Below are 23,355 nucleotides of genomic sequence, written 5' to 3'. Positions count from 1 at the left end.
TTACTGACTCAGTGACTAGTGTCACCAGTACAGGGTTAATCATGTACCTGGCACAGGTATTTCCAAGATGCCAGATCCTACCATGTATCAGTCTTGTCTGGGTCTATATCGTTAGTTCTCTTTAATCCATATATGCCGTGATTTTGGGCAGCAAACAAATTTGTACAAATTGATCAGTAGGAAGGTTGCTAACTGGCCTTTTATACTTCTTCTTCTTTCTTTTTTCTTTTTTTTTATCTTGCGCAATATTCTTGTTGTTGGTGGTTGTGGCTGTCTTTTTCTTTAAAACCACATATTTCTAAAAAAAAAAAAATCTTAAATACATATTTCAGTACAATCTATCAACAGTGCATACTGAACAACAAATAAAATAGTAGTCAAATAGTATTTCATTTCTGCTGGAAGTACTTAATTGTTTATCCACTAGTCAAGTCAAGTTTATTTATAAAGCACATTTAAAAACAACCGAGGCTGACCAAAGTGCTGTACAATAAAATACAAATATAAAATACAATAAAACAGAGCCTTTCATATTTCAGAACCAGCTAGTTGGAAGTAAATACAGTTTTTAGACAGTTCACATTCAAAGAATTTCTATTCAGCTGTAGCTGTAGTTTGTTTAGGTTGCAGTAGCTCTGGTTTGCATTTGTTTGAGCCTTGCTTCCCTGTAGTGGTGCAATCATATACTCTCCAAGCGCATTTTAAGTTAGTGGGACTCAGTACTTTTTGTCATAGATTCATTCCAATTACACTGTTGGAAATATTCCTTTGAGATTCAGATTCATGCTGACAATTGTGATTGCAATACAATTTTTGCAGATTTGGCTACTGCTTCTTCATCCTGATAATCTCCCATTCTGCCACATCCCATTGGGTTTTATTGGATTCCGATATAACCACTGAAAATCACGAGAGTCACTGTCATGATATAGCTACATAGACATACACATAGCAGACAATAGAATTTGACTTTGGTATTTATGCCGTGATTGATTTGTATTTATTCCATAAAACCTTTGTTTCCACAAATGTGCAGAAGGCTGAACTTTGACACTAAACAGGTTGGGATCAATGGATTCAAGCTGTTGACACTAAAGTCTGACCCTGCCATCTGCATGCTATAGCACAAATTAAGATTAATCAAATCCATGCAACCAGTGCAGTCTGTGTGAGCATTATAAAGAGTGTGAATTTTGAGTAACTGTGTGCCAAGCTCAAAACAGTCTGGCTATTCTCCTCTGACCTCTTTCATAAACAAGATCTTAGACAGCCGGCTATCTCCAGGTTCTGTTGATTCTTTTGCTTTAGATTGCACACAGATTTCTGTTTCACCCCTTTGCATGTTGAGATGAAGTGCTGCTATTAAGCCAGGCAGACATATTGGAGGAAAATCAAATCAAATCAAAATTTATTTATATAGCACATTTTTAAGACCGAAGTACACCAAAGTGCTTTCCATTAAAATCGCAGTACAAATAAAATCACAATAAAATATAAATTACAAATATATAAAATATAAGATAATTACATAATCTAAATACAGAGCCAGATGTAAAATACCCTAATTTGCCTTAAATGCTAGATCAAACAAATACGTTTTTAAACGTGATTTAAAAGACTGAATGGAATCTGACGCGCGAATATGAAGAGGGAGAGTATTCCATAGCCTGGGTGCAGCAACGGCAAAGGCACGGTCTCCTCTGGTCTTCAGCCGAGACCTAGGTTGCACCAAGAGCAGTTGGCCCGATGATCTTAGTGCTCTCTGAGGGCTGTACAGACAGAGGAGATCAGCTAAGTAGTCAGGTGCCATATTGTTCAAAATTTTATAAGTAAACAATAGAATTTTAAAATCAATTCGATATCTGATAGGAAGCCAGTGTAAATTTTTCAGAACAGGGATGATAGAGTCAAACTTTCTAGTGCCGGTCAAGAGACGTGCTGCGGCATTCTGGACCAGCTGCAGACGCTGCAGAAGGGAAGATTGTAGACCCAAGTAGAGAGAATTACAATAGTCCAGTCTTGACATAATGAAAGCATGAATGAGTTTCTCCATATCTTTGTGTGGTATATAGGGTTTAGCCTTAGCGATTAGGCGTAGTTGATGGAAGCTAGTTTTTACCACAGTAGAGACCTGTTTGTCAAGTTTGAAGGAGCTATCCATGAAAACTCCAAGATTCCTGGCAGTATCAGTAAGGTGGTTAGCAACAGGCCCAAATGTGTCAGTCAATTGTCCCAGAGGCATATTTTGGTCAAAAACAATAATTTCTGTCTTCTTTCCATTTAAAGTAAGAAAGTTACGTGATAACCAGTCCTTGACATCACTCAGACAATCAAACAGAGGATGTGGTGAGGATAAAGCATCCCCAGTCAGGTGAAGGTAGATTTGAATATCATCAGCGTAACAGTGAAAAGAGACATTGTGTTTTTCAAAAATGGAGCTCAAGGGCAACATATACAGAGAAAACAACACAGGACCCAGTACCGAGCCCTGGGGCACACCACAGCGGAAACGGGCAGAAGAAGAGGAATATTTTCCCATCGAGACGGAGAACGACCTCTCAGAAAAATATGATTTAAACCAAGATAAAACATTTCCTTTGAGGCCTACTACATGTTCCAGTCTTGCCAAGAGGATATCATGATCAACCGTATCAAAGGCTGAGGTCAAATCCAATAGTACTAAGACCGCAGAGCGCCCAGAGTCAGCAATTAAGAGAAGGTCATTAAAGACTCTTAGTAGGGCAGTTTCGGTGCTGTGACGCGGTCTAAATCCAGACTGAAATTTATCACTTATACCGTTACTCTCTAAATAGGTCTGTAGTTGCCGAAGCACTATTTTCTCTAAGACTTTTGACATAAAAGGAAGTTTAGAAATCGGCCTGTAATTAGCTAGAATGTTACGATCAAGGGAACTTTTCTTGATGACAGGTTGCACGACTGCATGTTTAAAGACAGTCGGAACATAGCCAGATGACAGTGAGAAGTTCATTAGAAATAAAATACAAGACCCGATTGTATTCAATGCATCCTTAATGATACGAGAGGGAATAATGTCGTGCAAAGAATTTGAGCTTCTCAGATTATTAATTATTTCCTTTAAAGTCAAAAATGACACAGGTTCGAACTGTTGGAAAACCGTTGAACATTCAGAAGCTGGGGCTTGATTTACTACCAAAGAATGTGTGGCCCTTAACAATGAGATTTTATCTATAAAATAATTTAGAAATTTTTCGCAGAGGGCCGGGGAGGCACCCATTGAAACATCCGAACAGGGATTAACCACTGAATTAAAAATTTTAAACAGGACTCGAGGATTATGGCTGTTATTCGCAATAATGTTAGATAAAAAAGAAGTTTTTGCCATTTTGGCAGCCTTCTGGAATTTAGACCGGCTCATATGCAGGATGTCAAGGGACACCTGAAGTTGATCTTTTTTCCATCTTCTCTCAGCTCGACGACATTCACGTCTAAGAGCGAGGATGGATTCATTTAGCCAAGGTTGGCGTGAGGTTTTACGGCGTCGAATCTTTACTGGAGCCACAGTATCCAAAATAGAAGTACATGTAGAGATGAAAGAGTTAACTATGCCATCAACTGGGAGAGGTGCATTACTGATATCTTCATAACAAAAAGAATTGGCAAAGGCCGCAGAAAAAAGAGCAACAGCCTCAGAATTAATCGGACGTGATAGGCTCGGTGGACCCTCAGAGTTCAGTTCCATATTGCATGACTGAACATCAAACATAACTGGGAAATGATCCGAAATCCCAGCATCATTGATGTCTGTGATGCAAATGTCCAGTCCATACGACAATACCAAGTCCAGCATATGCCCTTTAATGTGGGTTGATTTCCTCACCCACTGAGTAATATTAAAAGAGTCAATAAGGGCAAGAAAGTCCTTAGCCAATAGGTCCTCCTCGCAGCATATATGAATATTAAAATCACCACAAATAAGTACACGATCATAACTTAAGAAAATAATTCCTAGAAGATCAGCAAATTCACGGATAAAATCCTTGTTGCGCTTCGGAGGTCGATACACCACCGCACAGAGGGTCCGGGGGGAATCGGACAACTCCAGTAGTTGTACTTCAAAGCTGGAGTGCAAGGCGGGAGGCAGTTGCCGCACTCGGAATTTACTTCTAAAAACCGAGGCTAGCCCTCCACCCCTGCCCGTGGTCCTAGGAGAATTAAAGAAAGCACAGTCCGGTGGAAGAAGTTCCGAAAAGGAAGAGGACTCACCAGGGCGAATCCAGGTCTCTGTTAGAAACAGGACATCCAGCCTTGATGCAAGAAAAAAGTCATTTACAACGAAGGACTTGTTCACCAGTGACCTAGTGTTTAGCAGTGCCATACGGAGCGTAGCCTCGTTGACACTACTGGGAGCACGTCCCAGCCGGCGAAGATTACTGTAATCCACACCTCCTCCAGAGGCCCGCTTCCAGCTCCATACAGGTGGACACTCAGCTGGTAGAACCGAATGGGCTTGCTGGCCAGCATAGCGAATCCATCGATGACGACACAGTCTGAAGGTATGCTGGGAGGGCCGCAGGTTGTCAATAATGGAGCGGTAGCCAATCACTCCATGTGCTTTTAGGTAAGCTTTAATACGAACGCGAAAACCACTCCGCTTACCCCGTTTCCTATATCGTTTCTTGTGCGGTGTAAAAAGAGGCAGGTAATCCGTGCAGGCGGAAGTATGTGGTCGAGGCTGGGAAAAATTCCCTAAGTTCCAATATAGCTCCGGCTTTTGGTGATTCAAGGGTCGAAGATTTAAAAGAGTTTGTCGATCATAGGCAATCAGGGCAGTAACATCCGGAAAGCATATAGAAAATAATAAAACAAAGAGAAAACAACACTCAGGAAGACCGACCCAAAGACGGCTTGCCGTGCACACTGGCGCCATCTTGGAAACGTCTGATTATATCTATGAAGCAGCATCAAAGAATAACGGTAAGATAATACAGTAATAGAGAACAGCCAAACCTGAACAAGCAGGCTATTGGCAAGCAATTATAACTTACTGATCAATGTGCGATATGACACTACACAATGGTTTAATTGCTTGATTAAGCATACGAAACTGTATTACTTATAAAAAAGCTAAAACAAGAGAGTGTATCAGGTTTTTATTTGTTTATTAGTCTAAGTAATTCTTTGGCACATGTTTTGTGAGGTGATCTCATTCATCTCACTTAATTTGTTAATGTTTCATATGACCACTTTGAAAATATTTATTTTTCTGCCAAATCCTGAAATTTTTCAGTTGATTTAATTCATGTAACATAATGTCGTAATAATTAATTGACCTATTTTTTCAGCATAATATGATTAACTGCTCCTCTGCAGAGTTTCTGTGTAAACAAACAACATATGGGCATGTCATTTATCAAAAAAACCTGCTGTGGGTATTAAAGTTCAAAAACAACATGAGGATAATTGATGATATTATGTTTAAAAACCAAGCAATAACAATAAAACTACTGAATGTATTTTACACTTGACTATAAGTACAGTAAATGCATGCATACATACACAAAACTATATTGATTGCATGTAAAATGCAATTATTAAAGCACAGCATATCCAGCTTATTGCTACAAGCTGCAACAACCCCCCCCCCCCCCCCCAAAAAAAAAAAAACCCCAAAAAAACCAAAAACATTATGCAACATGTAAAACTTTACATATGGATTCAGTTAGGAGACTTTGTTACTAGTACTTTTGAAATCCTTACAGGGCTAGAAATTAAATATAAATAGATACTTGAACCTGGTGGAGCAAAAATATTTAATCAGTATATGAGTACACACTTTTTGTATCAGTTAGATAAGAGCTTGTCAAATGATGAGTTTTCCACCTCTCCTATCACTCTATCTCAAGTTCATCTTCGATTTCCTAGCTGCAGCCTGGTGTTAATGCTAATGTTATGTGGTATCATTGGAGACACTAAAGTTGATGGCTAGCTTTAGTGGACTTGTGTCCTGTATAAAACCCTGTCTCCAGATATACCAAGAAAGATTTAGTGAAGAGCGAAGGGGTCTTTTAAATGAATAAGTGCTGGAAATGTGGTGACACATCTCTACACCCAGCCATTTGGATTGAAATTGCAAAGAGGTGAGCACTGAGGTCCTGTCCATTTGGAAGACTGACAGCACAATCAGGGACGTCTTAATCACATCTGGTTGTCTCATTAATCAAAGGAAGTACTATTGTTAAATGTTATGCCTGTGTCCATCACTTCACCAGTACATTTCTGGTAATAATTTGGCTAGCATTCAAGGAAAGTTCTTTGAATTGACACAGCATGTAGCTGACCTGCTGTCTGTTTTAATTTTTAGTTTGCAAATATCATATGGCTACATTTTCAACTACTGAGAGAGGGGTAGTAATCAAGTCCACAAAGTATATGTGATTGACATGACACTGGAGGCTCTGTAGCATGAGTATTTTCCAAAAAGGCAAAAGCAAAGTGTGCTTACTGAAATAGTTGCTGGGGTTTTTGCCAAGTAGAATTTCCAAAGTATTTTTATTTGATTGAAAAGAAGTCAACACTCCCTTAAACGTTTAAATGTTGCATAAGCTGTAGAAAGTGAGCAGCCATCAACATGTATTTGACATCTCATTTCAGTATTTTTTACTTGGTCCATCATATAAAACTTACATGATTGATCAGTTTATTAGGTTGTCCTTACTATTATTTTAAAAGTTCAGAAATTGCTAACCAACTACTCCCATTCCCAGAGCAATGCACCACAAGATGGGTAAAATGAATTGCATAGCCAATAGTTCTATTTATCATTAAGTTGGCGTAACCCTTGTGGTGTCCTCGGATCAAAAATGGTCCCTAGGTGAATGGCAAACAAGCATATGGGAATCCCGAGGACACCAGTGTCAAGAACTGGAGAGAGAAGTATCATCAAGAAAGCGAGAGCCACGCTGTACAGAACAAGCCTGGCAAAAATATTTCAACTAGTCAAAAACGTATCTAGGAATCTCAGAACAACAAAATCTATCTTAAATTCTGTACTATGTTTAACAGCATTTGGGAGATAATTTAAAAAAAATCATGGAGGCTAATCTGTCCTCTATGGTATGTTTTTTGGTTTACACTTTAGTTTACATATTCCTTTATCTACTCAGTCTAATTGACTTTTATTGATATGCAGTATTGTCTCAGGGTTTTGGCGTAATGGAAATATTTGCTGTGGAGCATGTTATTTATTGCATTGTTTAACGATTCATTTATCAAAGTACATGAATGGCCGCTAACACCACCACCACCCGCCGCTTAATCCACCACAATTAGAATCTAATTGTTCGAAAATCCCTGCACAGTATTATTGAGAAACTCTTTTGTGAATGACAAAGGGTTATTTTTTTGTTTTTAGTTTCTATTTGACCTGCAGAATATATTTGCCATTGCATGTTTATACTTTTATTATGCATGCTGAATACAGACTTTTCAGTGCTGTGAATTGTACAGTGGAGATTTCATGTTTGGTATTTTTTTGTGTCAGATACCTGTATCAGCACAGCTAATAACATTCTGCCTCCATGCTTGGGGTCGGCCATCTTTCTAATTCACTCCGATGTACTTTCAGTTACAGTATACTCATTTTCACAAACTGCACTAATCGGTCCAACTACTATCCCGTCTCACCTCTGGACAAAGCAGGCGTCTGACTGCCCAGAAGAGTAATTCTTAAAGATCCTGCTGAATGCTTCCCTCTTTTGGCTGAGGTAGCTTAATCATTACAGTTAATGGAGATACTTGACTGTCTGTGGGTTTAATACTGTACTAGATGGAATCCTCAAATTTTTAAAGCAAAATTGACTTGTAGAGTCAGTTGTCGTTGATCCTTTCATTGCAGTGTGGCACAAGAGTCCAGGGTTGTCAGTTTCAGGATCCTCCTCTCCTGCTCTTCTGCTCCCGTTGTGACATAGCATGCTGTTGATATGTTGTAGGAGAAATGTCATTTTTTAAAAATATATATAACAGGTTGCCTTCAACTAGTGTTGACATTTCGATGTTCAGCTGAGGACAAACACTCCATAAACCCATGATGAGGGTCGACTTGCAGAAAGCTATGACGAGCTAACAAGCAATCTCTTCATATTCAGTCTCGCATCATCACTGCAGTGCTTATGATAAATGCATAGCGGTCAGCATTGTTTCAGGCAGGTTACTGCTGCGAATGGGATTTATTGACTAAGACATAGTTGTTTGTATGAATTAAAGAATAATTGTTTTTTCATGTGTAAGGTTTTTGATGAAAACAGTGCAGTAAAATCATAATGTTAAACCCTCTTGAACAGTTTGTAGGCAACGATTGACTGACTTTCTGCAACCTTCAAGTTGGTCTCATAAAAGCTGGCTAACTGTCACCCCTGTCAGCACAGCCCGAGAGGTGGACGAGACATGTCATCCCAACAAAATTTAAAATGTGTTTTGAGGCCCCTTAGTAGAGTGGCTGCCACTCTTTCTCATCCCCAGGCAGATTTAATGCCCAACACTACTCCAGAGAGCAATGTGCCCACCCCAGCACATCATGGGGTGTATTTCTGTCTTTCTCAAACTCTCTCTCTCTCTCTCTCTCTCTCTGTCTATGTGAAGGGACCCAGGTGAGGCTGTTATAGAGCTGAACCTTGAATTCCCTCCAGAATGTTTCTGTATATCAGAAGTTTGACCTCTCTGCTGTCCATTGAAGGCATCTGAATAAGAATTATTACTGTAGGAATTTGTTTGCTTTACCTGAAACCATAATAAACTGTGTGTGCCTGTGATGGAAATATCCTCAGAAATGCACATTCATTGCTTAAATAAATGTGAAAATTTTGAAATTGCATCTGTGAAACTTCGTGCATGGAGCAGTTTGCCTTTTACCGTAATTTAGTTTATAGTACAGGCAGGTTTAGCTGAAAAGGCTCTGCTCTTTTTTGGGAGTTCTCTACGAATTTGAATAGGAAAAACTGTTTAGCTTGTGAATCACTTATTTTTATTTGGAATAGTTTCCTCATTTTCTGAATGCTGGAAATGAATTGCCATCTTAATTTGACCAGAAAAGTCTGTTTCTGTCCTCGGAAATCACTTAAAGACGTACTATGTTTGAGAGTATTCTCACCTAATATACTCTTCTCTCTCTTTCTTTAGTCATCCCCCCACCACAGCCAATATTTTGTAATAACATTCTAACAACAGTTTCGTATTCAACAAAGGAACATATCCTGAAATCATAGCTAAATAATTAACTGATTAATCAAAATGTTCTGATTCTTTTATTGATAAAGGAAATTATTGCTATTTTCAGTCATGCTCTAATATGGTCACTGCCAGTAGCAACATTTAAAATTGCGGAAAAGATTGTGCCATTATTAAGAAAGCAGTCCAGAAGCCTTATGTTTTATTTAAACTACCAAATGCAAAACATTAAATATGCCAGCTACGTGCAGCCGTTGAGCTCATGCTGTTGATTTAGATGCATGGCAGTACAAGTGTAATTCGAAATGCGTCACTGCCAGTATACCTGCTCTAAGTATTCACAGTAGTCCGTATTATCAACTAGGACAGGTATGATCTGTCAGTTAATCAGCTTTTCAAGTGTCAGAATTTATAGGTGTGATACAAATGTACTAGTACTAGTACACCTTTCACGTGTGACTAAGTGTGTGGTGGTAGACTACACTTTCTTACCATGTGACAAGTGTCCCTTTTTCCTGATGGTGAACATGGAAGTTCAGGGGAAAAAGAATATCATTATGGAAACATCGAACTGAGTCTGAGTGCACCTCTCCACTGCTGATTCTGTGTAGTCATCATTTAAACAGGATAGGGGGATAAATTTCATATTGACTGGCTGATTATACTCATTCAATTTGCAGTGATCAAACGGAAGGATGAGCTGTAGGCTTCGGTGACTGTATGGTTGCTGGGTTGGCAGCTCAAATAAAGCCTGAGGTGCCTCACATCTACCTGGAAGTCTCTGTGAGATGATGTGATTGTTGGTGATGATATGGGGTAATGGATGTGTATAGCTTTCAATCTATTGGCAGTCTTTCTTACTCCTGTGCCTGTTGCGGGCAAACTCATTTTGTAAAAACCTCAAGAAAGTTATTCAGAGAGACAGGGGTTCTTACTCCATCCATCTGACTAAATAGCACTCTGACAAAGCTTTGGGTGTGTATTTTTATAATGAGAGCTTCTTTCCATGATCCCAAACCACCTTTTGGCATTTCTGCCACAGTTATTTTGTATTTGATAATAAATAACCCCCACACAGTTACTTTATATTCTTAGAGCAAACAAGCCCATGGACTGTATACACCCGATGATCAATTGGCTACCAGTCTAATAGTCTGCAAATGTACAGTATTCAAATGAATGAGACTGTGCATCAGCCCGAAGCAGAACTGAGCTAATGATTTATGTCTGCTGGCACAGTGACTTCAGTGCAGCCCATTTCTCACCTTTCCATAACATTACCTATTATGGTTCCTCTCTACAACTATATGATAGGCAGTATGAGTAGAAGTACTGTGTTTCTGTATGCAGTAAAATGATAAAAATCCCCACATGAATATTAAAACTTTCACAGAGGGCAAAAGATGTAATGTTTTAATCTGGAAAGGGTCAGAAGCAGTTATTTAGGTATTCATAATTCTGAATGGGCAAGTACTAATAATTAAAATTGTGTTCTGCTTAAAGTAAAATGTCATCCCTAATAAATAAAAAGAAAAAGCTATAATCGAAGCTGAAGGTAACCTTTATCTTCTCTTGATTTTCATGACTACTTAACGTTTAGTTTTCTGCAGGGTCAAGTACCAGTTCACCATGATGCTTACTGAGATATTAATATTATCACTCTTTTCACACTTTCCTGGAAACCATTACCTAAATTAACAATTGTCACAAAAATTTAAAAAAGATAAGCGTTTTCTGTATTTCTGCCTTTATTAGTTACTGTAATTTAAATGATAAAGTAGTTCAATAGCCAATGAGACTTATAGCTCTATAATATAGAGCCTGGGAGACAACATTATTGTGATAATGCCATATGTAACTCAACTCAATTTTACTCTTGGAAATAGTTAAAGCTGGCAAACTAGTTATGTATTGATCTGTGGTGCTAAACTGTGCAGGTTAGTTTAGCAGAACTATACAGCTCCATCTAGCATTAGACTATAATTATAATGCAGCATAGGTGTAACAAAACCACAGCAGGAGAGAACTCAAATGCAAACCACCAGTTGGGACAGATATCCAAAATGCTGGTCTTTTAATCCAGGCAGGCAGTGCATGCACAAGTGTTTATTACATCAAACACGTCCAGCAAGGTACCAGACACGGCAGAGACCAGAAACAAGCAAAAGGTTATACACGAAGAAATTGCAGTTTGCACGAGGTAGCACAGAACATTCACTAGGAAAACTACAAACACTGGTGATGATGCACATATGAGGGAAAGAGAATTTTGACAAGGGAAAAGGGCAAGATGAATATGAATTATGAAACTGAATCAAAGGTTGAAATTGAAAAAGGCAGTCTGGCAAGTGGGAGGGGAAGGACATTAGATATACACTGAGAAGACAAATTGGCTAACTAGAAACGGGTAGGAGAAATTAGACACAGGTGAAACTGGTGAGGAGAGGGCAAACAGCTGGAAAGGAAGAAAATCTAAGAGCGACAAGAACCTGAGAGACCAGGGGGTACAAAATAAAACAGGAAATCACTTGAACAAAAAACCCAGAGCCATGCTTAAATTTAAAAATTCCAGTAGTCTGATGGCAGCTTTTGCCCCAGAGTCTTGCCCCAGAGCACCAAAACATGCTCATGTGGTTTTATTGATGTATTTTGCTTCGCTTGGTGTCGCTTGACGCTTTCTCTGTGTGACTGGAAACCAAAGCATGGGAAAAAGGTACAAGTTTGCAGTTGGTGTGAAGACAACCTAAACAAGATTGCAACTCGCATCTTCTTGTCAGCACTTTTAAAAGAAGCATTTACTGTATCAAGATGCCGTTTTGTTTTTAATTGCGCCTAGATTAACATGTCTATGATAATCACCACCTTGATGATATCACCTGGTGATAAAATGTCTTAATTTGACCTAAATTGGTGCTTTACAGTTTTGACTTAACTTTGTCTATTTTTCTCACATAAGGCAGCATACGCTCTAAGCTTTCAGTTATGGCAAGCAAAAATAGTTTAGTTGAGGAGTTTGTTACAGTAAAAGAAATAATTGTAGGTCATATTTTGTTGAGTTTTAGATTTATTCTAAAAAATTATAACACTTGACATCTCTACATAAACTACATTTACCATTATTGGAACTTTGCAGCAATGCAACAGTGGTGGGATTTATTTATTCTACATTATTTGTTTTTTATTTGTTACACTCTGTGCCACCATTGTCTTTATGCCATTCTAATAGCGTCATTGTGTCACTATCTTGCAGGACTTTGTTGTGAACAAGCGAGTAATTGCAAAGTACTCATGTGACATACTGCTAATGGGCCCACTCAACAAAAAAACCAACAAAAAAAAACAAGCTGAAATGCTGTGTTGAGCTGTAAGAGGATATAGCGATTTGAAATATGAGTGAGGCAGAGAAAGAGACAGAGAAGGAGAGAAAAACCGTTGAGAACAAGATTGTTGAAACATGTTATTAAATTGATTGTGTGATATAGAGTGCACAGTGCTGTTGGTCTGAGGAGCTTGTGACCTTCAACAATGAGACCATTGATCAGGTGAGTGGAGATAGGAGACTTGACCACATGTACAATAGTCTGTCCTGCTAGTGGAGAACAAAGCACCGATAGACTGATTCATGCCGTTACAGTTTTGTAATTGTTGCCAACTTTTTTGTTGCCCCAGTGGATTAATGCGGGGTACAAATTATTTAGATTTTTACTTTGATACTGTTGACTAACAAAGCTGATGGATATGAATTTAATGCATGCTTTTTTGGTTATGATGTATTTTCTTCATCACATGAAAATAGATTTTGTTAAGTATAAAGCAGTTGTAGCAGTATCATTATTCTTATGACTTTGTATTAGCATTAAAATCAATCTGTACAAATTCACTTGTTGAAAATGTGTTTCCAGTTTCCACCTTTTGTTGGATTACAGATATTAATACAGATGTTACAGACATTTTTAATTGCCATTAAGGTTGTTTCTGTCAAAGTGTAAAAAAATAAATGCAATGGTCCTTGTTAACGATGCGCATATAAGAGAGAGCAAAAACACCAATACCAAAGCAGTTTTAGCTAATAATTCCTATATTAAATAAATGTGAATTTATCTGCTGTTGCAGTTAAAGATAAAGACAGCTCTTTTTAAAATTAATTTAATAAAGAATATGACTCACTTGCTGTTAAATTCAGAAAGTCAGCTTAGCTTCATAAAAATGTTATGCAAAGGGTTTTATTACTACCCATAAAAATCTGATATGTTTAAAAAGTATCAGAACAATAATGTCCCAGTGGCAGACAAAACCTTACAACCACCTGTTGTGCAGGTTATTTCAATGACAATTAACTTAATCTAAAATAAAGTTAGGGTTGAGTGCACCGTAAGTTATGTGTTTTGTTAACCGGTCAGTCCAAAGTTGTTTCTCTTGGACTGCAACAGAAGATATTTTTAATATGTCCCCACCTTCTACTAACACTAAGATGCATGCCAACTTTTTTGCCCATTATTCAAAATCAGCTTTTCTTTCCCCCAGTATAGGCCGATTGAGGATAACACTGCATTAATACTTGATTGTGTTTTTTAATTGAGGATGAGAAAACAAAGGAAGACCTGAGCACGAGGCAGCAGTTTGGGTTGGTCTCAGCTGCATTTTCGAGTCACGCTGCCACCAGTGTTCCATACAAGCATGGAGCTGTTGCTTTTTTTAGCGCCTGCTTTCCAGTTTGCAATGCTCTATTAGACAGAATGTCCATCTGCCAATATATTCAAAATGCACAGCGTAGGGTATTAACATGCCCTTGGAAAAAAGGGTTTGGCTCTGTAGGGCAAGCATTTCCATAAATCGCAGCAGAGGCAGTTTTATTACAGGTTGTAAATAGAAGTCTCTGCCATATTTTATGACAGCCATCACTAACTCATTCTGATTCTTATTACCTCTCTGTTCTTTGACTTGCAGGACCATTCATAGACACATTCTGTGCACAAGTTTATGCGGCATAAAGGATTGATTGTAAAGGAATTTATTCCCAGTGTAATTGCGCCTTTAGCTTGAGCTACACTTTTGTCTTCAGCTGCTGTTTTCACGTGCATTATAACAGGACCAGGCACTTTTTACACATAAAATTTTCATACGGATGCCATATGTACATATGTACTAGGAAATTGATTGAAGAGCCATCAAGTACAATATGTTATGAAGGCAGGGAACACAGTGATTAGATTACAGATTATTAAATCTACATTGGGCTTGAAGGGAAAAGTGACTGTTTGATTTTTACTGAATTGATATTACTATAAAGCACTTTATTGTATAGGGATAATTGTTTGTGTAATTTTGTGATTAAGAATTAGCATGACCTTTAATTAAAATTAAACTACAATATCTAGTCTTGTTAGACACTGTGCCCTTGCATTTATAATTTTTACGCTGATAAGTCATCAGCCAGACCAGCCAGGCTCATACATATGTGCATTGCAAATATATTTGCTAATCGTTTTTTAGAAGCACTCCACTTTTCTAGTCTAGCTTGTTTACTTATTTGAATTGGCTGGCAGAGCCATAATCAGCTTATGATCTTTATCATTTTGTTGCCAGGAGCGATACTGAGATTATTGCTTTATTCAAGTATGGTGATTTGTTGACCATAATCTATACGTTTTAGTGAAAATATTAACAAAAAGAGAGTGGCATGACTTTCTCAGCTTTGCTATCTCAGTACAGTTGAATTTAAAAATTAGGGAAAGGGCAACATTCAGCTGCTCAAAGAAGAACAGCTCTACCACTGATTATTTGATTGTTGTTGCTCTGATTCTAGCGAATTATAATTAGAATGTTGATCATTTCCCAGAAGTTAGCAGTGCAGGGGAAATAATAATTTTAGTGCTGCGTTTCAAGAGAGGAAAACAACAAAATCTCTTCCATTATAGACTTCCAAACTACACCCCTGTTTTGTGCTGGGACACACATGGGTGGAGTGAATGGGGATGGATGGCTGGATTAGGAATGCCGGGAGCGAGTAGATTATCCAGTATCTGGGCAGGCAGATGCGCAGAGAAGAAAATGACTACACAAAGAGCCAGATCTCCATCAGGGGATCAATTCATGTTGCTTGGTCTGTCACTTCCTGTGAAAAAGCAAATTTCATGGTGTGTTTTTCACAAGGCCAGCTCTGAAAATAAACATCACAAAGACAGTTTCTCGCTCTCTGTCTCACTCGTTTCCTCTGTCCTCCTCCCTGTCCCCACTTCAGCTATTTCTGCTCCACACTCACCTACCACATTCTTGGAGTAATAAAATGTGCAATCAAATATGCACACATGCACAGTTACACTTGAGACACATGACCACATGCGTGCTGTCACCTATATTTGCTGAGTATGGTGAATGCCGGTGTGTAAATTTTTTAAGAGGTTTAGCCAGCAAGAGCTGGAATGAGCATTGCTGTTGGCTGAGTTTCTCAGCCTGGGGCCCCTTGCTTTGCTCCCCCATTTCGCCCAGTAGAGCTTTGTCCTTATCGCTGTCCTGCACCCCATCACTGCTGAAGCTGGGTTCCTTTCCTGCTTGACCACATTTATCCAGGGGGCTCTTGTCTGGGGGTGATAAGCTGTTAGACTTACCAGTATGGACGTTGGGGTTCCCACATCCTCTCCTTCACTCCACTCTACAACTCTTTACTTCTTTCACAGTAGTGAGGACCGTTTTGGGGACACTACCCAATTCAACAATACTTTCACACTTAATTTTTTTCCTGCTTTGGCTATTACACACTGCACAGGTTCCACTCTCATCCCACTTATCCCATCTCTTTCTTTCCTCGTCTTTCTTGTGCTAATGTGATAAAGCACCTAAAAGTGAATGAAACAAAAACTACTTTCAGTGATTAGTTGTAATGAACACATTGTGATCATATTGTTCAGGTACTCAAATTTGTATCTGTGTGACAACAGATTGCGCAGACCCCACCTTTTTGGGTTCTGAAGGCATGCACAGTTTGTCTTGAGTTATTTTCCTGTGAAGTTTGCATTCAGCACTTTCTCACGTAGTTTAAAGTCTTTGTCAAATTTCTTGTGTGGTTGTGTCACTTTGCTGTGTTTAAAAGGGATTGTGATGGGCAGAAGCCTTGGTTTTATAAATATTTAAAAATAGGGGAAAAAAGACTCCTCGTCTTTGTTGTAGTGTGATGAATCCTTTGCTTAGTATGGGAATGAGAGCTGTAATTATAGCCTTAAAAGTGACAGTCAGAGTTTTCAAGGTTCTTGCTATCCAGCCTTGGGTTAAAAGCAGCAAAGCCATGTGACACAATCTCTAACAAGTTGTCAGTGTAGACCACTTTCTATTTAGCACAAGCCATACCACATCCTTCATGTGTTTTCAGGTTGTCCTCCACTAACTGCTGGCATTGGAGTTACTTGTTGCTTAGGCTTGCCAGCTTCATTTAAATTTGGAGCCCAAGGAACCATCCCAGGCTTTTTATGTGTAAAAAGAATAATCTCTGAGTATTACTGCTTAACAAAAAAAGCTCCAGGCATTTGATGAAAAAGTACTGCTTAGAAGCGTAGACATGCAACTAGATTTATTGTGGTATTACAGTTTGAGTTTGCCTTTTCTAGTCCCGATTTGCTTTTGTAATTTTATATCTCAATTAACAGGAGACTGTCGTACTTTAAATGATGTACTTTAGTTATTGTCTAATAGCCCGTAGAGAGACAAACATTGCACTTGTTTATTTCTCATTGGAAATGTGTATTGCCAACATTGTAACGAGATGTTACAAACACATGCTCCTGCTGGTGTCATCTCTTTTCTCATGTGCAGGGAGCTTAATTATAGTTCTTCGTGTTGTTGCAGGTTGTTATGAAGAGAAAGCGAGATAGCGTGAAGAAATGGGAAAAGGAGAGGGTAAACCATTAAAGACTGTGTGCAGATTCAGAATGTTAATTTGGGCTGTGTATAAAAAAAATTATGGACTTGATCATGGGTTTCCTCAGAAGCTGTAATTAGGACATTAAAGCCATGGTGTGTGTACGACAGCCTGTTCTCACTCCCCACTTGTGAAGTACTTGTTTTATGAACTTGGAAGCATACTGACCTTGGAGCTTTGAGATATCTAATATCTTGATCAGCTACACACCACCAAATATTCAGAATAATCTGTTTATCTACTTAAGATTTTGTATTTTTGTTTTTATCTGTGTGTCTGCTTAATTTAGGCACGTACTGGAGGACCTGCGGTTTTTACAATTCTTTTAACTTAATTGTTAAAAGCTATACTGTAGAATACAGAAACTAGTTTCTTTATCTCAGTGAGCAAAATCGCTAAAATCATCAAGTGTAAGTTGTAGTTTTTGGGCCTATGGAGTCTAAAGCTGATGTGATCAGCTGTTTGCCCAGTCAATAAAAAGACAATCCAGTCACTTAATCTTTATTAGCTGTTTGTGAAGAGAAAATGGCAAATGTCCTCAGGTTTGGGCTTGCTGCTTTTTTCAGTTTTATGCAACACTGAATCAAAAATATTTTTGTGTTTCGGACTGTTGATGGGGCTGACCGTACGCTTTGGAGGTGTCACTTTTGCTACTTAGTTTTAAATATTTCAACCCAAAAAAAATGTAAGCATTGCAAAAAATAAGAATAAAAATGTAGCTGCTTAGGTTTCAGATTGATTGAAAGATTTAGTTTGACTTCATCAGCAATGTTTCCGGGATGTCTGTCACAGCTTTTCTGAAGAGCTGTCACTAAAGGGGTGGGACAAGAGGTGAAATCCCTACAAATTCCCTACCAGAGTGCTCCTTGGTGATCCCTCCTCTTTTCTATCTGTTCTTCTTGCTCCTTTTGACCTTTAGATCCCTAGACCTTTACATTCTCAACGGAGAAACAGTCTCCATGCAAATTCCCTGCATCTCAACAAATATGGACCTTGTTCCTCTTCTGTCACCTTTTCTCACCATGCTCCTGTGTGCTGTTTACGGTATCAGACAGCCTCAGTCAAACACACCCACGGAAACTCCTTGCCACAGCGCTGAAGGTGGATTGTGCTCCTACCTCTTGTTTTCTCTACAATGTGAAGCTCTAAGCCAAAGACAGAGCTCAGAGGAATGAATTCCTCGTGAAACCCAGAGTGAGGAGAGCAGGAAATAATTCAGCAGCAGCTCCAGCAGCAGCATCAGCATCGATAGTGGTGGCAGCAGTGAGCGTGAGAGAGACGGAGAGAGAGGGAGTGTATGTGTGTGTGAGAGTGTGTGAGCAAGCTTGAGTGAGAGCGAGTTCCTATGCACTGAGCCGAGCGTAGCTGAGCCGTGCCGTCGCATGGCAAGCTGTGTGTTCCCCTTTGGTTCCCGCGCGCTCTGATCAGGCAGAGCTTACAGAAGGGAGAGATGTGGCTTCACTCGGATCTCCAGCGTCAGTGAAGACCAGCACCCAGCCGGGGCATCACACAGCAGCATGGTAGGACTAGAGACCCACTGCTGACACCAGCGTGACTGATAATGACAGCCCACGCGTGGGTTACCATGCGCCACAGCCGCGCCGCTCTAGGAGGAAACACAGCCATGTGAAAGTGACTCGGCTGCCAGCAACTCTTGGACATGTTTTCCAGGGCAAAGTCTGGATTTCTTTCTGTTTTGAACTTGTTTGTTTTTCTCTTGGTGCTGTCTGGCTGCCCCGAACTCACCTATCAGGCAAGGACTAAAGGCAGATGGAACAAGGGGGGTAAGTCATGATGGGCAACCGTGATTTCGATTTATTTTGATTATTAATTGGAAAATTGGAGTAGTGTCATTGAACTGACCTGTACCAGGATATTTTATAAATGAGACATTGGACATTTGACTGTGATCTTGTGTGGGATAGTGTTAAAATCTCATCACAGACTGACGTTGCCTTTAAACACATTTGGAATAATACAACTGTGGATTTAACTGTCATGCTTCTTTTGCAATAACACACTCTGGTAGAAGTGTGTGCAAAGAAAGTTTACCCTTTTTTTTTAACACAGCACAAAGTGATGACCGCTTACAACCACAGAATGGTAGCTCCCAACTTTTCAGAGCTAGCCATTGAATCGCTGTCCAACACAGAGGTTAACATTTTTCATAGATGGGATGTTATTTTAACTGTCTACCTGTGATCTTTTAGATTTTTAAAGATCTAGCTTGAAATCCCTTCACATACACGCACACCCTTCTGTCTCCGTGTGGCGAAGGTGTGTTGCGTGAGATCACATTTATCTTTGCACCCTGGAATGTTTGGTTGGCAGGACATGCCACCGGTGTCTTAGAACTGTGATTTTTGGTTTAAAGACTTAGATCACTAGTCTTGAGGGGAGGTGTAAATAATTCATCTCAGCCCCTCCGTGGGAGCGGTCCTCTCGCCTCTCTTGTAGCATTTAATCCCCTTTGTCGGATTAAAGGAACCTCTAATCTTAGTGCTAGTGCTCAGCGAGAAGGCTGAGAGATGCTCCCTGCAGCCTATCGGCATTGTTAGCACTCAAGGCTCATGCTCAGTGGGTGTGTGTCTTCAAAGAGGCAGTGTCACCACTGTGATCTATGTAATGATTCCTTGTTACTTTGCTCTTTTTCTGCCTCACCCACTCTCCACTTAAAATTTCTTGAAATCCAGCTCTTTCACACCCACCTTGTACATGAACTTCTCACTGAGATGCATCATTAGCACCCAGCAGTTCTAAATTAATGACTTGGACCAAGCTTTCAGGTCACTAATACACATTTTTAAAAGAATATTAGGTAATGAAAGAATTTCTCTTTCCATTTCCAGTGCCTCTCACGTAAGCCGCTCTACATATTCATCGTTTAATTTTTCATAGTTTCAGCTATTGGTGTATTTTCAGCCCAGTTTTGAATCACTTGAAATGATAAAGTGTGCTTAAGAGTAGAGCTTGATTTTTTTTTTTTTTTGCAAATATGAATTAGCAATCAGTAAACCAAGAGTAAAAGCAGTTACACTATGAAATCCCAGCTATCACTGGCCTCTGGTGAAATGGAGGGCAGTGACCTCCCTCGGTGTAATTAGGCCATAAACTCCATCCCTATCTGTGCACTGTTGAACAAATCATTCCACAGGCTTGCTCTTAATTTTAACCTTGGTGGCTTAAACCGGTAGTTTTGTGACAAAAAAAACTAATGTTTCTTCATATTTAAGATAAGATATGTGTGGAGTTAAGAAATGTTTATGGATGCTGTTTCATTCGCTGTAAAGATACTAGTTGTGTGTAATTTTGTGTACGTCATTTGTGTACCATCACAGTGTAGCTGGGTTTCTCACATGATCATATAATTTGCCAGAATTATTTAGGTTGTCAACATTTACCCTGCTGTTACTTATAGCTAACAGTCCTTTGGAAAAACGTGTGCACACTGCATAGTTTTATATGTTCAGACTGAGTTTCCTGTTGCAAAAATACAGCATGAGCAAAATATAAAATGATATAAAAAAACATCAAAAAAACATCAAAATGACCCAATACATTGAGGTTATTGGCCACCCAATATCTTATGAATGTCAGACACTCGCCATCCACCTTCCAGAGGAATGAAAGCTGTTTATAGAAATTTGGATTCCACTAGGGGCAAGTTGTCACAGTGGAAAGGTGATCAAAACTCTCATAGAAATATCTCAAAGCACTTCTGCAATCTAAGGAGACTGGCTCCCATATTGTGATATCTCACTCCATGAGCTTTGAAGCTCCGCTGAAACACCACTGCTACTGTTTTTGAGTGAAGGAAAAAAAAAGACTATAATATTTCTCTGCCTCCTGTGATAAGCGGAAAAAGACTTGCGTTGCGTTGATTTGGGTTGCATTGTACTGTAAAGGTTGGCAACTGAAAGAAATGTACTGATATAAAACTGAAAGTCTGTAAGTTAGAACTTCCAACAAGAAAGTCCATCCATCCATCCATCCGCTTATCCTTTTCAGGGTCACGGGGGGCGCTGGATCCTTTCCCAGCTGTCACTGGGCGAGAGGCGGGGTACACCCTGGACAGGCCACCAGTCTGTCGCAGGGCTAACACACAGAGACAGACAACCATTCGCACTCACATTCACTCCCGCATTCATACCTATCGGCGATTTAGACTAATCAATTAACCTGTCCCCACAAACTGCATGTCTTTGGACAGTGGGAGCAAGCCGGAGTGCCTGGAGGGAACCCACGCAAACACGGGGAGAACATGCAAACTCCACATAGAAAGACCCCGGCCTGATGGTGGAATTGAACTCAGGACCTTCTTTCTGTGCGGCAACAGCACTAACCACCGTGCCACCAAAAGAAAATCCATTTATCTATAAAATTACAGCAGAAAAACTTGCATTGCATATTTTTGCTGTCAAATTTCAAACGGACTCGAGCATCGGGCTTTGCTTTGCAGCTCAGCGTGGCTGTAGTCGATATTAGAGGTGCGAACTTCTTCCCACAGATTGATGTCTTAGTCAGTGGTATTCTTTGGTTGTTGCTTTAATCGTTTATCTTAAAGGTAAGAGTAGTTAACCCTACCTGCTCGCATGCCACTGATGGGTATTTCACTTGTCATTCCTGCAAGTTGCTAAATTTCTTTGTTAATTCATCCATTGATCACCACATGACCTCTAATCTCTTTCTAAAGGTCTATCATATTTTAGACATAGGTACAAGCTAGATATGATAACTTATAAAACAACCTTTATCTTTATCTATATGTTGCGTTGCTTTTATCTGTTCTGACACCTGACTTCAAAGGTAAAAAGAACACAGACTATTCCCGACTGCCAACTAGCATTATGACAGAAGAATGTGACAGAAGTGAAGGCTTTTTGTAGACACATATTACTAGTAACTTTTAGCAGGATTTTGAGATCAAATCAGAACTGGTTGGTCCAACTTGTTAAAAAATCTTAAATCAGTGTTGTCCAATAAAGCTGCAGTCGGAGCATCTTTCATCCATCTTTCCGCAGCCTGGTTTGTGCTGACGGTGTTTAGCCATTTGATTAACACCATGTGTACAAGGTGTGCTGCTGTGTAGGTAAAAATCAATGGTTAAACATTATTTGCTTTCATCCAATCTCAAGAGAGTGCTTGTTCTGAGTGTCTTGTGATCAGGAAAGATTCCACTTACTTCCTATCCATGATGTCTGACACGACACTGGAGAAAATCCAACGAATTACTATTCCTTCATATTCTTACACCACCCTGCAGAGACATCCTCCATAACTAATATCACACAGGCACCCAGATCAGGGACAGTAGAGATTGAACTGAGCCCAGCAGTGGGGGAGAAATCCAATTGAATGTATTACAATCCCACCAAACTACAATAAATGGAAATGTGAAGACAGTACCAGGTGGAGAGAAGCCTGGCTGTGTTAACACAAAGCTATGAAGACAAATGATATTTGGAATACTCCAGGTTTAGAGACGGGGTCACTTTTTGTAATGTTTTCAAAAACTGATTTACTAAATGGGGGGCCTGCTGAGGTGGTCAGCGATGAACACACATTAGAGAAATAACACACACTCCAACAACAGAGTATCTCTGGCGTCTGGGATGATAGTGAGAGTATCAGATTTATAGAGCAAGAGAGGAGATGGGGAATTAATATCATCACTTCCTACTCACACAGGAATAATATGTAGCCTACAGATCAACAGCACAAATTGCTTGCTTTATCACTGTGTTTGCACATGCTCTGCTTCATAACTGTGCAATTAGTAAGTGCCGGTCAAGGCCGATCAGTCCATTAGAAACAATAAAGCGATCATCTGAAAACGTTGCATACAAAACAAAATTAGCCAAACAAAATGACCTTTTTACAGATTTATGTAGGTAGGCACCCTAGTTTTAACAGACAAGCGCTGTTATGGGATAATTTGTCTGTTTTGCACATATCAAATTCATACATTCAAATTATGAAAATACACGTTCATACCTTACTGACATGACACTGGGATATGGATAAATCAGCTTCTATCAAGAAAAAATGACGCATCACTGCATAGGGATCGTAAATACATTAGAGGGTAAAGTATACAACTGGAGCCTGAAATATCACCTAATGACCAACCACCAGCGACAAAACAGGAAATGATTTCCATTAAAATCGGATAGGTGCATTAGTGTTCTTACTTTTAGAGTAGTTAAATGTCCCAGGAATCCACAGGGTAGAGGCTTCTG

General features: G+C 39.4%; 1 protein-coding gene across 3 annotated transcripts in view; it reads left to right on the top strand.

Moving 5' to 3' along the window:
* The first annotated feature begins 18,460 nt into the window (after window positions 1-18,460).
* The window catches only part of robo2 (roundabout, axon guidance receptor, homolog 2 (Drosophila)), a 276,321-nt gene continuing 271,426 nt past the window's right edge, over window positions 18,461-23,355 (top strand). For all 3 annotated transcript variants that reach the window (XM_085370670.1, XM_085370671.1, XM_085370669.1), the window contains exon 1: window positions 18,461-18,900. In XM_085370670.1, the coding sequence (XP_085226796.1) occupies window positions 18,777-18,900 (124 nt within the window). In that variant the 5' untranslated portion in view covers window positions 18,461-18,776. The remainder of the gene's footprint in view (window positions 18,901-23,355) is intronic.

This window comes from Diplotaxodon limnothrissa, linkage group LG14, assembly GCF_057381915.1.
Source record: "Diplotaxodon limnothrissa isolate DT_005_m linkage group LG14, D_limnothrissa_male_GT1.1, whole genome shotgun sequence".
In the NCBI taxonomy this organism is placed as follows: domain Eukaryota; kingdom Metazoa; phylum Chordata; class Actinopteri; order Cichliformes; family Cichlidae; genus Diplotaxodon; species Diplotaxodon limnothrissa.
This window is presented reverse-complemented; position numbering and strand designations above follow the sequence as displayed.